At 34.8% G+C, this 16,941-nt stretch overlaps 1 protein-coding gene across 1 annotated transcript; it reads right to left on the reverse strand.

Moving 5' to 3' along the window:
• Positions 1-5,973: 5,973 nt before the first annotated feature.
• On the reverse strand, positions 5,974-12,150 carry LOC111427343 (arylsulfatase B-like). The gene is made up of 5 exons (XM_023062447.2): positions 11,960-12,150; positions 7,614-7,773; positions 7,334-7,557; positions 6,741-7,276; positions 5,974-6,680 (listed from the first exon to the last, which is right to left on the reverse strand). The coding sequence occupies exons 1-5, from the start codon at positions 12,074-12,076 to the stop codon at positions 6,041-6,043; spliced, it is 1,677 nt and encodes a 558-aa protein (XP_022918215.1). The 5' UTR covers positions 12,077-12,150; the 3' UTR covers positions 5,974-6,040.
• Positions 12,151-16,941: the final 4,791 nt, after the last annotated feature.

Genomic DNA, 16,941 nt, shown 5'->3' on the forward strand with positions numbered 1-16,941 from the left:
AAGTCTAAGGCATTGCAGGATCTTTTCTGCTCTGTTGGATTGTGTCAAATAGTAGATAAACCGACACGTGTAACGCAGTCGTCTTCTACCTTGATTGATTTAATATTGGTGTCCGACGTCAATATGGTTGAGGAGGTTGGCGTCCTGGAGGAGGCTAGGATTTCTGATCACTTTTTAATTTATGGTAAATTGAAGTTAAAGTCTCCGCCAAGAGCGCCCATAGTCAGGACCATTCGCTGTTTCGGTGATTTTCAGTATGACAGATTCATAGAGGATCTGTACAAGATTCTATTCTTCTGTATTTTTGATATGCCAGATGTCGACACTAAAGTAAATTTCTTAAGCAGCGCCATACTTAGTGTTCTGAAGGTGCATTGTCCACGAAGAATCTGTAAATTTGTAAAACTCCAGTCACCATGGATTACTGACACTGATCCATGCAAGAACTTAAGAGATAAAGTATATCGTGATTTTAGAGATTATCTAAATTACCACATAAATGGATTTTTCACAAAGCTATGAGAAAAACAGTTACGGAAGCTATTCGTACAGAATTTATCTTGAATTACAAATAGGAAATGTTGACAATAAGTGGACAGCAAAGAGCTGAAGACCTCTATAATCATTATTTAAATAGAGCTATACGTGGGGCTATTTTTGAGTTTAATGAGATTGAAGATGTTAGGGTGGATTAGACTGTAAGACGGATAAAGAGTAATACCACAGGTCATGATAAATTAAACATGCAAACTATTAAACTATGTTGCCCACATATTACACCATATATTAGGCATATTATAAATTGAGCAATTGAGACTAGTCTTTTTCCAGCAGCATGGAAAATATCTTTAATAAATCCCTTTCCCAAAATTAATAATCCACAGAGGATGACAGATCTAATACTTATTAGTATTCTTCCAGTTCTGTCCAAGGTGTATTGTATCTTATTATCCATATTATGGATAATAATATTCTACCCGATCGACAATCTGGCTTTCGTCCGAGTTTCAGCTGCGTTACTGCATTGTTTGATATCGTGGATGATGTGGTGAGAGCGATGGACGGTGGTAAAGCCACTGTTCTCTGCCTTCTTGACTACTCCAAGGCGTTCGATACCTTAAGTCACAAAATTCTATTGGTAAAGTTGCATCATATTGGTTTGAAGGATAAGGCGATTAACATGTTAAACAGCTTTCTAGGCAGTAGGATGCAGTGCGTTGGCTAGGACTTGTGGGGGTTGGTGTACCACAGGGGTCGGTAGTCTCACCACTTCTATTTTCAATCTATACATGCGATTTCTATAAATCTATCTCTTTCTGTAAAACACACCAATATGCAGATGACCCACAGTTATATGGGTCTTTTGGAGAGAACGAGGTGAAGGAGTTACAATCTCCCACCGTCTACGCTTCCTAAATGATTCCCCCATGAGTTCCGATGCCACTCTTCTGGATATAATTTTGATTTTTGCTATTACTTTTACGTTTTCGTTTGCCAGCATCTTTCTTATTATGGAACATTCTTTTTTCTACAAAAAGATGGAAAGATAACTGGACACCAGTATCACAGGAGATGCAGAATTAGGAATGACGAAGCGTCATAACGAGTTATAAAGCTTTCGATAAGAAGAAGAAGACGAAGAAGCATTAAACACAATAGAATGGAAACACAAGAACTAACTTAAAATGTAGTTACAATGCATTTACTGTAATTCTGAACAGTGCCTCAGTAAGTGAATAAACATCTTGGTGTTTCAATGAACTTGAATCTTGTTTGATAGAGCAACGACTCTGCTTTTCTCACAATCACGTGGTTATAAAATTTAGTATTATTAATAAGTGCTATTTTCTTATATTAATGCGTTTGAATTACATATTAACTCAAATTATTACTAACATAACACAAACTGTAAGTCAAATATTATTAATTGAAAATTGAAATGAGGATTTCAATGTAAATAAAAACACGGTTAATATTATAAAACTCGAAAGTTACACGAACTTACAAGGATTGCTTTAACGAAAATTATACAATTTCAAATCAATATGCAAAGAAATACCTTATAGGATTAGATAGATTGTTAGTGGTGTTTTATAACTGCGAAGTTTTTTTTGTACGCAGAGAAAATTGCGCGGATATTCCATTTATAGATGAAAGAATAACAAGGGTTACCACAATTACATTCCAAAAAGAGTAGGTACATGAGCTACATATATGGATAGATATTTATTACCGTTGTCAACCAATATCGCGTTTAAACTAAGTTTAGAAGAATCAATGAAAGTACTATTCATGTGGAACATGTTTGTATTTTAATACAGGAAGAAATTGTTGACATCTAAGTAGTATATAAAACTCCATTCTTGAAGAAAACAGTTAATTACGTTATGGTTATGATTGTATGGAAAAGATTTCTTTTAATCTGTGTACTCAAAGCTGTGAATACGATTTTGAAAGATTTAAGTCATCAACTTCACCCTGTAAAATTTGATGTGGGTTGCTGAACATCCTAATAAGGATTTTATTCCATATTATCCCCCATATTATGAACTTAAGTGTCAATCAACCCACTTTAAGTTGTTCTTCTTTTTCCAAAATCTTAAGAGGATTTAATATAAGAACTTTAACATTATATGTTAGACAACTTAACGCTGATAGTATTTCTGAATACTTGAGAGTATATTTAGATATTTAGACATAATCTTTTTGTTTAAGTACGAAGGCTTTCACGGCCGGTGTTAATTAAACTAAAACTAGAACTAACACTACCACTTCGAAAGAGTTCGAACTTGTATCTGAAGAGAGTTTAAATAGAGATTTCATAATTGTAGGTCTAGTGTTAGTTCTAGGGCTTGTGTTAGTTCTAGTTTTAGTTTAAATCTTTTTGTTCTCTCCAGATCATTTCTAATCCGAACGATCCGTACATTTTACGGTTTGCTCATTGATTTAATGGCGGAATTATTTATGCATTTTCTGGGCATTATATTCAAATATAAGTACACCATTATTATTATTATTACTACCGGGCTGAGGAGAGCGGCCCCTCTGGTCACCGCGACTTATAAGATCTATTGTAACTTTAGCCCTGCAAAAGTTTAGGGCAAATGTAGGTCCTTGATGAACCTTAGTATCTTAGGCAGCATTCACACAGTATATGCTCAGCAGTCTCTGACTCGTCGTTGCAAAGTCGACAAGTTTTACTATCAGCTTGTCTAAAATGGAAGAGATGGTATTTTAGGAGCATATGGCCGGTCAGGAAGCCTAAGAGCGAGCTTAGATCCCCTTTGTTGAGGTATAAAATCTCTATGGTTTTGTTTTGCGACGAAGTTATCATACTCTTCGTCTGTCTGTGACCTGGAAGTTCTTTCCAGCGCAGCGTAACACTACCTATGAGGTGTCCCCACTTTGATTACCTGTTTTAAGTAGCTTTTTTGTAGTCCACAGCCGGGTTGGGGTACAATAAAGGCCGTTAAGTACACCATACATAATGCTCTCTATTGTACTGCAAATTGCATTGACAATTGGAACAAACTGCAGTATAAATATTTTCTTATGTAATGCATATGTTATACTCTTGGCGAGATGATGATATTTGAGAATAAATGTTCATATTATCAGAAATGAATAAATTTCGAAATGAAACACGTAGGTTCGTTTTTCCTGTTTTCTATGGTTGCTACAATCTCCCATCGTGTTCGCTTTCTAAATAATTCCGATGCCACTCTTCTGGATGTAATTTTAATTTTTGCTATTACTTTTACGTATTACTACACCCTTCAGTCCACTGGGGATCCCCTTCGGTTTTCAATCTTCATATCAGATCCATAACATCACATTGTAAAGGAAAGGTAGAATCAGAGAGAGTTTCTTAATTCATGGTGATTTCCCCTCCGCTGTTTGCCAACACTTTTCTTATTCTGGAACATTCTTTTTTAGATTTCTACAAAGCGTTGTTACATCCGTTGCTTGTTTTTGACTAATGATACGTGAATGATTGTGTATGACTTAAAGGACCAATTTCTTCCCTAACAGTCTTTTATCTGCTACACTCTATGATGGTATACACAGCGCTATTGAGAAAGATTTCTCTAAGACGTATTCATTTGACCCATCTTGAATATACTTTCGAAAATGTTAGTACTCCGTGAGGAATTGCATTACGTAATGGCTTATTTCCAGTATTTTGGAGTGTACCAACGGGAAATATACATGATCAGTCTTGACGTTCACCTACTTTAGCTTTCACCATCCCACATCAACTGCCATAAATGTAATGTGTATGTTCTAACCCATTTGCAACCGCACCGCTACGACCGATACGTCGGCTGCCATGAACAACATGGATCCAGACACTGATCACTGGCCAACCTAAGGTGTTGACAGAAAGAGATGCTTCCTAGATATTTAATGGTTTTCCTTTTGGTGATCTCCGTTTCACCTCCAATGGGAGCCGATCCTAGTTTACAGTGATTTTTTCTACGACGTTAAGCTCGAGGACCAGGGTGGATTTTGGTCCTTGCAGAGTGTCATTGATAAGTACACAGTTCGAAAGATATGATCCACATTACATAATACGAAATTGCAAAATTCTGATTTTAGAAGCAAAATTTCTTATTTAAGCGAGCAGAATTGAAGGCGTTTCTAATATCCAATGTAATGTCATACGATCGACATGGAATGGTGATTTATGAGCCACGCATAATATCATTGATTTTCCCTGACGGAACATATGTTAGCAAGTTAGATGCTGTAAGTTAGTCTACTTCATATATATTTTCCGCATCTTCCAGTAAGCATAGGAGGCTACTTGTTGATGGACTTGAGGTATCGCCCGTTTTGTTTTGCGGATGAACCTTCCACTCCTCGTAGAATAACCGTAATATTTCCGAGCATGAAATGATGTTTGTTTTGCGGGCCTAAAATGCCATTTGGGTTGGAGGCTTGTTGTTCTGCATGGATCAAGGAACATATACAAAACACAATGCTGGTGATAGCAACTTGGTCTTTTTTAAGGTTTTGTTGCTGGGTTCCAAAAAATTGAATGAAACATCTATATAGGACCTCAAAACAAAATTTCTTTTGCTCAATAAGTAATTGGGCGAAACTGGAAAGAGTACATAAGAAAATACGTATTCCATAATATGTTCAACGACAAAGTAAATTATACACTAACTCAATAATGCTGCGTTTTTACATTCTATATACATAAATTTTTAGCTGGGGAAATACCAGTTATTAATTTCTGTTCTCTTTTTGTCAGAGATGCTGGTACCAGTTGCTTCAAACCCTGAAAACTCTCTGAACTCATTACGAAACTCGTGTCAAACCTTTTCAAATTAATTCCTATCCATTTGTATCGCGTCGTAAAGAATCTCATAAAAATTGTTGTTTTGTATACCAAATCTTATCTTTAATTGAAAGCCTAAAAGAAATCAATCAATTTCTTATTCATTAATGAGATCTTTATTGCTGATATAAATGATTATAATTATAAAACACCATGTATATCAGTCATATTCTCTAGAAATAGTTCATTTATTCCGCAATAGGAATTATGATGTATAGAAATGCAAAGAAAAAAAATGAAAAAATTTCAGTGTCAACTGGTATCAATCAATATGTAATATTTAAGTAGAGGCGGCATAAAAATGTGTTTTATGTTTTATGCTAATTGTTATTCTTTATAACTTTTTATTGTTATAGAATGAGAAATAATGTTAATAAACGATAGTTTCTGTTTTTGCTGACTTACCACCAAGGTGATTATTCATTAAAAGTAATTATTTTGTTACTTTTCCTTTATGAATTGTAATAAATAAATATGTAAAATTTTATAAACTAAGATTTTGGATTTAAAGTAGATCTTGTGGTTCCATCTAGAGTTATTTATAAAAATTAGCAACTACAGAAAACTGTAAATCATTCTTTCTTATATCAAATAGCTTGACACAATTAAAGGAAACTACAATATCATTCAATTAATGCGTTTATAAACTAAAAAATGATACATAATACAAACATAATATTTAAAACATAATTTTTAAGCGGTACATAAAGCATCAACGCATTCTTTCCAAGGATTCCAAGCATATTGGAATTTCTTTGGGTCGCTCTCCTCAATATTGGGTATCATTTCAAATTGTTCTATCAACCCCTCTCTGTACTCAACAATTTTCCTTTTCATTTGTCTCACCAAACTTGGAAGCATATTTATCATGTTGTCTTGTTCGCAAGGATCTTTAGCTAAATTAAATAAACAAATTCCTCCATCTGATAGATCGCAAGGGTGTTTTCCATCGCTTCCTTCGCATTTAATTGTAGCCAGATTCCTTAATGATTCATATTCGAATTCGTTTGTGGGTTGATAGCTTAATTTCGTTATCGTTTGACCAACCAAGCTATTAAAAACTGCGGAGCTGTTGTAAGAAATCGGTTGAAGGTTTTCTTCGCCAGATTCCCCGAAATAATCATCGTAAGAACCGTTGAGGGTCGAGCCAACAATTAATTTAAACGAGGAAAGGATCAAAGCGGCGTTCCTGTTTTTCTCATCAATATTTATGAGAGTGCTTCGACGTGTTGTATCGAAATTGTAATTTAAGCTCGACCATAAATCAACACCATCGATATCTAAATCGAAGAGGTTGACCTCGCTGTTTGCTGCAGATAATATCGTTGGCAACCTAAAAAAAGATTTAACAAATTTTAAAAACAACTTATTTGTTATAAAAAAATTTTCTTACCAATCCGTTACATGAATTAAATCAGTACTAACTCTTCCACGTTGTAGGAATAACTGGCTTGAAATAAACGCCACGCTTCGAACTCCACCCTCCCATAAAGACCCTTTTATCCCTTTAAAAGGATAATTTGAGCCAAAATTTCTATTTCCAATTTCACCAACGCTTGCAGCTCCCCCATCGGAAATAAACAAAATTACGGTGTTATCAAAAATTCCTTTTTGTTCTAAAGATGAAACGATAGCTCCTACACTATCATCAATTTTCGAAACCATCCCTGCATAAGTTCTTCTCCCCGAATCAATGATGTGCCCAAATTTATCGATACTTTCTTGTGGTGCTTCCAATGATTTCGAAGGATTCGCTGCGTGAGCTGCTAAATGAGAAATTACCATAAATAGAGGTCTTGCGACGTCGTGTTGTTGGATTGTATCGGTTGCGTATGTTGTAAAAATGTCGGTTGCGTATTGACCGGAAAGATCCCAAGCTGGTTGGGTGTCTCTTCTTAAATCAAAACCCGTGTATTCTTTTCCGTTAACCTAATCATAAAAAAATTTAATTAAGTTGGGTGTCTTAATAAAAATATAAATTCTTACAGTTACTGTAGTTAAATAATCATAATAACTTGTCCATCCATTAAAAAATCCAAAATGATGATCAAAACCGCGATGGGTTGGAGTATCATTCCATCGGCTTTGACCTAAATTCCATTTTCCAACGAAATGAGTTGCGTAACCGATATCTTTGAGATATTCTGGGAGGATTTTTCCGTCTGGCAAACCAACGGGGACGCCGGGTTTTATTGATTCACCTTGCATTCCTGAATATTAATTAAGCAATTAAATAATTTCTTGTAATAATAAAATTTTTAATTACCTAATTTGATGGGGTATTTTCCAGTTAATAAAGCAGCTCTTGTTGCTGAACCAGAAGGTTGCACGTAATGGCTGTTTAATATTATTCCGTTGTATGCAAGGCAATCGATGTTGGGGGTCATTATTTGACTACTTCCGTGATAACTAACATCATTCCAACCCTAAAGATAAAGAATCGAAATAAAAAATTAATTTTAGATGCAATGATTCTCGTCAATTTTGCCCTTAAAGCAGTTGTCTGACTTTTTGTGTTAAGGTGCATGATGTTTTGGGGTTCTATATAGATATCAAAATAAACCAAAACCAAACAAGCATTTCAAAAACCCTTGGTGTCCCAAAAACTTGGAAAGCTTCAAGGCAAAAGCTAATGAAGAAATCGCCAAAATTAACTCAAGCATAAACACAAATGAGACCACTGACTCGCAGTGGATCAAAACAAATAAGGGGCTAACTGATGCTGCATTATAAGAAGGACACAAGGTGACGAAACAAAGGATATTCCAGGAAACTTGGGACAAGGTGGAACGGAGGAAGTAACTAAAAATTAGGGGTTTGCGAGATAACGACAAAAAAATGAAACACGCAGCACTATGTAAAGAGATCAAAAAGGACTGCAGGAAAGATAAGACCACCACACACACACAAAAACGAAACTGGTGTATGTTCATGAAACTTAGACAGACGCGCAGCATATAACCCTAGAATAATACACTATTGTCTGACAAATCTCAGGTCAAGGAACGCTGGAATAGTTACTGCAAGCAATTAATGTCAACAGATAGTAACCGAGATAACCAACAACAAAGAATAGAAAACACAGAAAGGAGTCCTCAGTTATGAGAGACGAAGTAAGTCCTACACTCAGAAACGTCGTGACCGAAATGATAACACCACTAGAAAATCCGAGAATAAATGTTGTGCACACAATATGCCAAATAATTTGGGATCTGAGGACTGCACTAAATCGATATATGTCTCACTCCACAAAAAAGGTTCCAGAGAGGTTCAAATAATAGCAAAACGCCTAATGCCCTACATATTGTCACATTTTATGTCAAATCATAGAAAAGGTCAGAGAATTTAACATAGGGAGCACACAAAGGCCTTTGATTGCATTCACTGGCACATAATGAATGAAATGCGCTTACCAAAATACCTCATAACCATCATCAAGAGTCTGTACAGCATACGTAAAAATTGAGAGCAAGGATTATAGGTGGAAAAACGAATCAGACAAGGGTATAGTAACTTGCATAAAGTAGCATGGAAATTTTTCTACATATCTCTGCATTGCCTCCTTATCATGTTTCTATTAAGTCAAATATATACAGAATATCAAGTCTGTATATCAAGACTACATCTTAACTCTGCAAAATCGATGCCCTGAAGATATTGTGCTGACGTAGAATGCTAAAAATTTCGTGGACACAAAGGTAAATTAACGATACTACAACAATTGATACCAAAACAAAGATTGCGAGAAAGTTGTTGAAAACATTGCAACATTTTTTTCAACTCATGGAAGCACGATTCTCGCATATGAGATTCCGAGTGAGTTGAGATGAGTAGCATAGTGCCAAACGATCAAAACTCCTGTGTTACAGATTTCCGTTAAATAGAATCCCAGTTTTAACAAAAAGACTTTGTATCGACGCATTTACAAAACACCAATGCCTTCTTAGAGATTCGCATACAAACATACATTCTAGGTACTTCTGTGATAAAGAACGGTTTTGCCAAAACGACTTATTGCTGTATGGTAGACCATCCCCAACGACTAAAATGATCTTTTGGCATCGATTGAAACGTAGAATAGAACGAAATGTTTCTTGCATTGTTACAGCATAGAAAGTGGTAATTATCTTTTGATCAAATTTTCTGGGTAATTATTGCCTGGAAATATATACCGGCTGAGTAAATTAAGAATATCGCGGTGACCTATTCTGGTCTTTAAAACAGGGAATAACACTAGCATGAAAATATCCATCATCTATTGTTAATGGTTTACTTGACCCATTTTCAAAGAAAAGTGTTGATAAATTACACAGATCTGCAAGGTTTTGTTGTCGGTTAGCTGAGAGTTATTTTCGAAGTAATTTTCTGTGTAGAATCATAATCCGAGCTCAGAATTGGACCATCACGGTAGGATTTTAAAATATCTGAGGTTGTGTACAAGAAAAATGGCTTTTCGGCTACCTTTGAATGTATGCATAATATATTTTTGCTCTATTTTATCTATTACATCATTCATTACTATCCTTGCCTTTCAAAATACGCTATTGAACGGTGCTGTATTATTTTTCCTTCATAAGTTATGACACTTGAAGTTGAACACTGAACGCAGTATTGTTTATTGTAATGATGTCAGTGCCCTCGTGCAAAAATGTGGACTGTTATAATATGATCCTGCCAATTGGAGAGGTTGTTTATTGATTCCTCTAAGAGAAGTTTGAAAGCAGTTTTGCTACATAACTCCAATAAATACGTTTCCTTGCCTATTGCTGATTATATACTATCGCCGTATACTCAAAAGAATCATACGACAATGTTAAAACTGTTCTTGAAGGTATTAAATATAAACAGCACAAATGGAATATAGTATATGGAAACTTGAAAATTACTGGCGTGCTTCTTGAACAACAGTTGGATTTTACAAAATACCTATGTTTTATATGTTTATGGGATAGCAGAAATAGAGAACAGCACTATGTTAAAAAGAATTGACCTATTCGTACTTGCCTCGAAGCAGGAGACCCAAATGTTCTTAAAGATCCATTAATTAATGCAAAAAAGATCACCCACTTTATATCAAATTAGAAATCATGAAGCAGTTCGTAAAGGCCCTTAATAAAAATTTTAAGTACCTTGTAGAATATCCCAACTTGAGTGATGCCAAAATAAAAGAAGGAATATTCATTGGGCCACAGATTCGAGAATTGATGAAAACTACTGATTTTGAAAATGTGATGATTTCGGATAAAAGAGATGCCTGGACTAGCTTCAAAGAAGTTGTCAGTGGTTTCTTAGACAATAATAAACCTGCTAATTATAAGGTGCTAGTAGCTGTATTGCTAAAAAACTTCAGAAAATTATGCGAGGTGATGGTAGCGAGTTAGTGAACAAGGAAAGCGTTTTTCACATTTATGCTAGCCAACTATTGCTGGTCACTTCAACGTGATGAGCAACATGCTCAACATAAGTATCGATCTGGCATAAGATCTATGGAACACAAGCAAAAGATATTTCATAAAAATTAACAATACAAAGTTCAGACTGCCGTGTCCCCCTCATTTGACAGTACTGATCCATATGCTGGGTTCCAATTCATTTAAAAGTTATGATCATTTAAAAATGATCATAACTAATAATGAAAGCTGTGATGATGTAGCCAAAAAGCCAATTGTTGTACATAACCTCAAATATCTCAAAATCCTGACATGATGGTCCAATTCTGAACTCAAATTCTGATTCCATGCAGAAAATTACTTCGGAATTGATCGTCAACAACAATCGAAATCCCTTTTTTTGCAGATCTGTGTCATGAATGTATTTGTTTGTCATAAAATCATCGATCTAAAAACGAAAGCTTCAGCGCTGAAAATGATTTTATCCATAAAATAGACATTCACTTCTTGTTGTTTAACGCTCCAATTATGGAAATCTTTTCGCTGGGCATGGTCTATTGTCAGAATATGCAATTCTTATTACAATCAAATATTCATAATTTAGACAGAAATAATACAATGTTGCACGTTATTGTTAAATTTAATGTTGAATCTTGATCAATTTTATGTTTAATTGTATGGTTTTGAAAAATTTAATCTATACTTATAACTATTTCTATTAACTTCTATTAAAAGTATCAGATAACTTTACAAAGTTATCAAAATCTCCTTAAATTTCAAAATAATCTTATCATTCAAAGCTTACAAAGAAATCGTAATTTAAGATTTAAATTTCTTTGAAATTCAATAATCGTTTTAGAAAAAAATTCCATCATGTAAAATACACGCGATTGACTCATAATAAGAATGACTTGCTTACAAACAATTAAATTATTATTTTTTTTCTCAAGATAATTTCAACTCAGATTGAGGATTTAAATTTAAACTAATGGGATTTCCATGAATATATCGGTCAGATTAGGTAATCATTAAATAACCGTGAAGAAGATTCGATCATAAATTTCGTTAATTGATTAGAAAATCTTTTCCTCTTGGTGTAATTCTCAGATACAATACGCTGATAACAAGATGTAACAATAGGTTCTTATGGTAATTTTGAATACATGTTTTTTAAGCTTGAAGGAGAAAAATGTTAAGTTAAGATTGCAAAAGATAAACTTACAAGATCATCGGCGATAATGATAATTATATGTGGTTCTCCAGCACATTTCACTTCTTTAATTACACAAATCGCGGTAATCAATAAAAAATTGTAACATAAAGCAGTCATTTTTGCCATTTTTTAAGTCGAACCAAAAACTTTGATGGTTTAACTCAAACTAAACGTTAATGTTGAAACAGCTCGAAGCTCTGATTTCAAATTGGCTGAGTAGAAAGAAATAAAAAAGACGAATAGTGAGATGGAAGATTTTTTAGGGGGATTTTTTACTTAGTTTTTTTCTTTTTCAAATAGGATGTTTCGTGGTGGGATCTCGCGAAAAATCTAAACAACACCGGCGAAATCGTATTGTTTTTATACGGACGACACGCTGTGTGTTTGCAACAGACTGTATATCTGGTTAATTTATCAACACGGGCGAAACACCGCCGGTAACCTTTCTTGTTAGCGTGTCTAATAAGCTCACGTATGAATTAAAGAAGCGAAGAAAATATATGAGAAGAAAATACCTATACTGATCTACGACCTGCACAAGGTTGAGGTGGATGAGTTCTCAAGATTCTTTAAAATCCTTCTTTTTTGTATTTTGGCAATGAATTTAAATTGAAAATTAATTTATTTTAAATTGAAGTATGAGAAAAAGATTCTTTTAATGATGGCTAAACTGTTTAAATTTTAATTTTATTCGCCATTTGACCTCAACATCATTTATTTTTACTGAACACACGTAAGAAGATAATAAAAAGATATTATCTTTAAATATTGAATTATGAGGTCTTTAACATTGAAAGAAGTTCAAATTTTAGATGTTCGTTTAAACACCTTGAGAAAACCGAAAAATAAAAATTTCCTAACATTAACTCAATCTATTTCTTCTATTTATCAAATTTTGATCACAAGTTTAGATGGCGTTTCTAGTCCTGAAAAGACTTGTTAAAATGAGACGTCCATCAAGCGTTATCCAGAACTGGATAACTTCCGTCAGTGATTATATAACCAATTTTGGCTAAATTCTTTATGGTTAACATCTTAATTGCTTTTGGAAACAGTCCTGGATGACATGACAAGATTCGACTTGCCTACCTTAGAGTTTGCGATCTGCTGGGCACCACCTTGACACGGATACAATAGTTCTAGACGAAGTCTGACCCAAAGATAAAGTCGTCTATTCATAGGATATCACGATCTTTCATATCTCGACCGTCAACGGATTTGTGTAGTTAATTAATAAAATAATAAAATTCAGTACGGTATCTTGCTGAAAATAGAGTCTATAAATGTAGTCACAAAAATCTCTTGTGCGCTCTTCGTTCTCAAGACCACACCCAAGGCTCGATATCTAATGTTATCAAAAGTATATGTATATAATCGTTAGCTGCAGTTCATGCATCTCTGTTCAGCTATTATAACAAAAAGATTTCAAAGCTGTCATAGTCGAATTTCTTCTCCTTGATAGAGTGTGCTGCTATGGTCTTATGGAACTGCAAGACCACTAACTGAATGGAGGACTCTAACAGGCTGGAATGCAGCTGTGTCTTTGGAATGAGACACAACAATGAGACAACAATGACAATGTTTTTCGTGGTTGTATTGATACAAAAAAAGAAATAATTACATATAAATAGTATGGATTACAGAATATGTAACTTCCGAGCTGTGAAATGCTAGTCCGAATCGGATGCTATTAGGTCTTGGGCTAGGCTGGTAGTTGGGACATTTAAGTCTTCATGGAGCTCCTCGTTTCTTACAAACCACGGCGCGTTCACTGAGATCCGCAGAAGTTTATTTTGTAGGGTTTGTAGTTGATGAATTGCTCCAAACTGGGCAGGCGTAAGTTACTAGTGGCCTGATGAGGGCTTTGTAAAGTGATTTTCTGCTGATCAGAGGATATAATTGGCGAAGCCTGGCATATCCTTGGTTGACCTTTGAGTTTATGTGAGGCAGTGATCAAGGAGAACTCCGAGGTCTCCATCTTTTGCTTTCCACTGTATTTCTTGATCGTTTATAATAATATAAGGAGCATTTCGCTAAAGTCTTAGCGAAAAAATCTTGCTGTGGCATTTGCTGGGATTGAGCATTTTGATAACCATTTCTGGATTTTGTCCACTGACCTTTGAAGTGTCTCAATAGCATCAATAAGGATGTCGTTTTGTCCCATTATTAACATGTCATCCGCAAACATGGCCATTTCGAAGTTTACGTCGGTCGTAAAGATGTTGAACAGAGCAGGGGATAAACTACTACCTTGTGGGACGCCTGCAAGTATACTTCAAGTGCTGGAGGAGTATCCATTGATGGTGACGGAGAAACTTCTCTCCTCCAGAAAGGAGAACAGAATGGCAAGTAAATGGTTGCTTAACCCCGTTTGATTGAGCTTGTATTTTAATCCTTCAATCCAGACAGTATCAAAGGCTCTTGCTACATCCAGCGAAAGAACAGCTGTAAACTTTTTAACCTCGATATATTCCGCTACTCTTGCCAGTTGGTGAACCGTGGAGTGTCCCTCTCTAAATCCGTACTGGATGTTTGGGATTTTACTCGTTCGAATAGCTTAGATAACGATGAGAAGAAACTGATTGGGCGATAATTAGCTTGGTCCGTATTGATTTTGCCTGACTTTCTGAACATTAGGATTTCACAACGATTAAAAATTCCTGTGCTGTGACTTAGTAGTTTCTCAGGAAGGTGTTTTATTACTATATTAGGTATCTGATCTAGGCCTGGAGCTTTTTTAATAGCGTGGTTTGCTATTTCTACCTTTAGTTCTTCTACTAAGATTCTGGTCTCGGTAGTTGTTGGAGTTAGCAGATGGGATTCATTATATTGTGACGAATATTTACTGCATCCTTCAGTTAGAACCCAATCAAACCTAACCCAATCCAACCCAACCCGCTTTTTTTTAACAAGGTCGAAGAAAATCTACAAACAGACATCTGGCCTAGGATGTGGGCGGACAGATAGTGTGGGGTTGAGGCCAGAGGCCCCGACCCACTAAAAACCCCTGTCTCAAGGAAGCCGTCGTGACTCCACCTCCTCTTCTTCCATGGCGTTGTTCTTTTGCGTCTTGTTCTTCCACGTCTCCTCTTTTTCGAGATCTACTCCTCTCCCTCACGTTGACTATATCGATAAAATGGAATAAATTCCATGCCTTTTAAAAAACTTGTACTTGCAATATCGTGACTCCCCCTCCTCTTCTTCCAGGACATTGTTCTTTCTTCCCGAGTGTCGTTCCTACGGCCAGGACTATGAGGTTTCCCTTATCCCTGGCCTCTCTCATCATCTCTTCTTCCCCTTCCTTCGTCTCTACCACCTTCCTTATGTATCCCTCGATGTGATTTCACTTTTCTTCCTTCTCTAGCATGGTATTGACGCAATTTTCAGGTGCCAAAACGTTGCCGATTTTGCATTTACGATTTCTTTTCAGTAAAGCATCTGGGGGTCCGTAAGTTGAACCCATCACTCTATGGAGGGCGTTAATCGTTATCTGCGTCTTGTTTAGAATTGACTACATTCTAAATAAAATGCAGAAAACGGTATCCTCTTTCCATGTAAAGTCTGTTCCCAGTATAATTCAAGGTAATTTAGTGATTTCTTAGTTGTTATTTAACCCAACTCAACCCAACCCAATCCAACCCAACCCAAGCCAACTCAACCAGAGAAAGTAGCCAGCAATCATAATCCATACTTATTTTATATTTATCTATCACCAGTTTTTAGTGATAGCCTTGAATTATATATAATATGGATTGAGCCAACGAGAGAGATAGCTTGCGCAAGGTGATCGAACCGAGATAGACATAGAAGCGTACTGCCATATAATGGGTGTACTGACATATAATATATCTATCTTTGTTACACTTTCACATTATCGCTTTCCATCTGCGTCTATTCACCTTGAGCAGCATTTTTGTTAGTAGATATATTCAGTTAGCTCAATCCATATTATATATAATCAAAGGTGATAGCATAAATCACAAAATGTCAAAAATGAATGTTTTTTTCTTAATAAAATTAATTATGACGTAAATACTAAAACTGATGGAGAAAGACGTTATGAATAAAAAGTATTCCTAATCCAACAAGAAATTATAATCCATAATTATTTCATCTTTATCTGTCACCAGTTTCTAGTGATATAACATAAATTCCCAATATGTCAAAATAGGATGATTTTTCTTAATAAAATCAATTACCTATAACCTAAGTACTAAAACTGATGGAGAAAGATGTTATAAATAAAAAATATTCTTAATCCATCAAGAAATCATAATCGATAATTATTTCATATTTATCTATCACCATTTTCTAGTGATATAACATAAATCCCCAAAATGTCAAAATTGGATGATTTTTCTTAATAAAATCTATTATAATCTAAATACTAAAAGTGATGGAGAAAGACGTTATGAATAAAAAATATTCCTAATGCATCAAGAACTCATAATCCATAATTATTTAATATTTATCTATTACCAGTTTCTAGTGATGTAGCATAATGCTTTAATACAATACTAATTTGCTATTTATTGAGTTAGGCAACCAAAATAGCTCTAAATGTATTGATGTTTTCTTTAAGTTAAAGATTTCTATAAAGTAAAGATATCTGTAATAAATGAACCATTTTGAGTTTTATCAATGTACATCTAAAAATACTTTATCAAAAATCCGACATGTTTTTCGATAAAAAAATATGATAAAATTTGTGTATTTATAAAAATCACAATTAAATGTATCAAAATCTTTTATGTATCAAACTCTAATCAACCTTATTCAATTAATTTTAATTTTAAAAATCATCCCTTAAATCCCAACATTTTCAACATTCAAAATTCAGCTATAATAAAAATTGTGATTATGATACATTTAGTTAAGGATTAATTAACTCTTGATTATGGTAGTAATCTTATTCTCTTTGCTTTTAGATTAATTAAGATCAATTTTCTCCCACTTGACTCATCGGGCACCGTCAAGTAGAATCGTAGCCC

The sequence above is a fragment of the Onthophagus taurus genome, chromosome 11, assembly GCF_036711975.1.
Source record: "Onthophagus taurus isolate NC chromosome 11, IU_Otau_3.0, whole genome shotgun sequence".
Taxonomy (NCBI): domain Eukaryota; kingdom Metazoa; phylum Arthropoda; class Insecta; order Coleoptera; family Scarabaeidae; genus Onthophagus; species Onthophagus taurus.

Bases quoted from the DNA above. Each gene is read 5' to 3' on its own strand.
- LOC111427343 (XM_023062447.2), bottom strand. From the start codon at position 12,076: ATGGCAAAAATGACTGCTTTATGTTACAATTTTTTATTGATTACCGCG. The intron at 7,774-11,959 runs GTAAGTTTATCT...CTTTATCTTTAG, and splicing joins TCATTATCGCCGATGATCTT to GGTTGGAATGATGTTAGTTA. The intron at 7,277-7,333 runs GTAAGAATTTAT...TTTTATGATTAG, and splicing joins ATTATTTAACTACAGTAACT to GTTAACGGAAAAGAATACAC.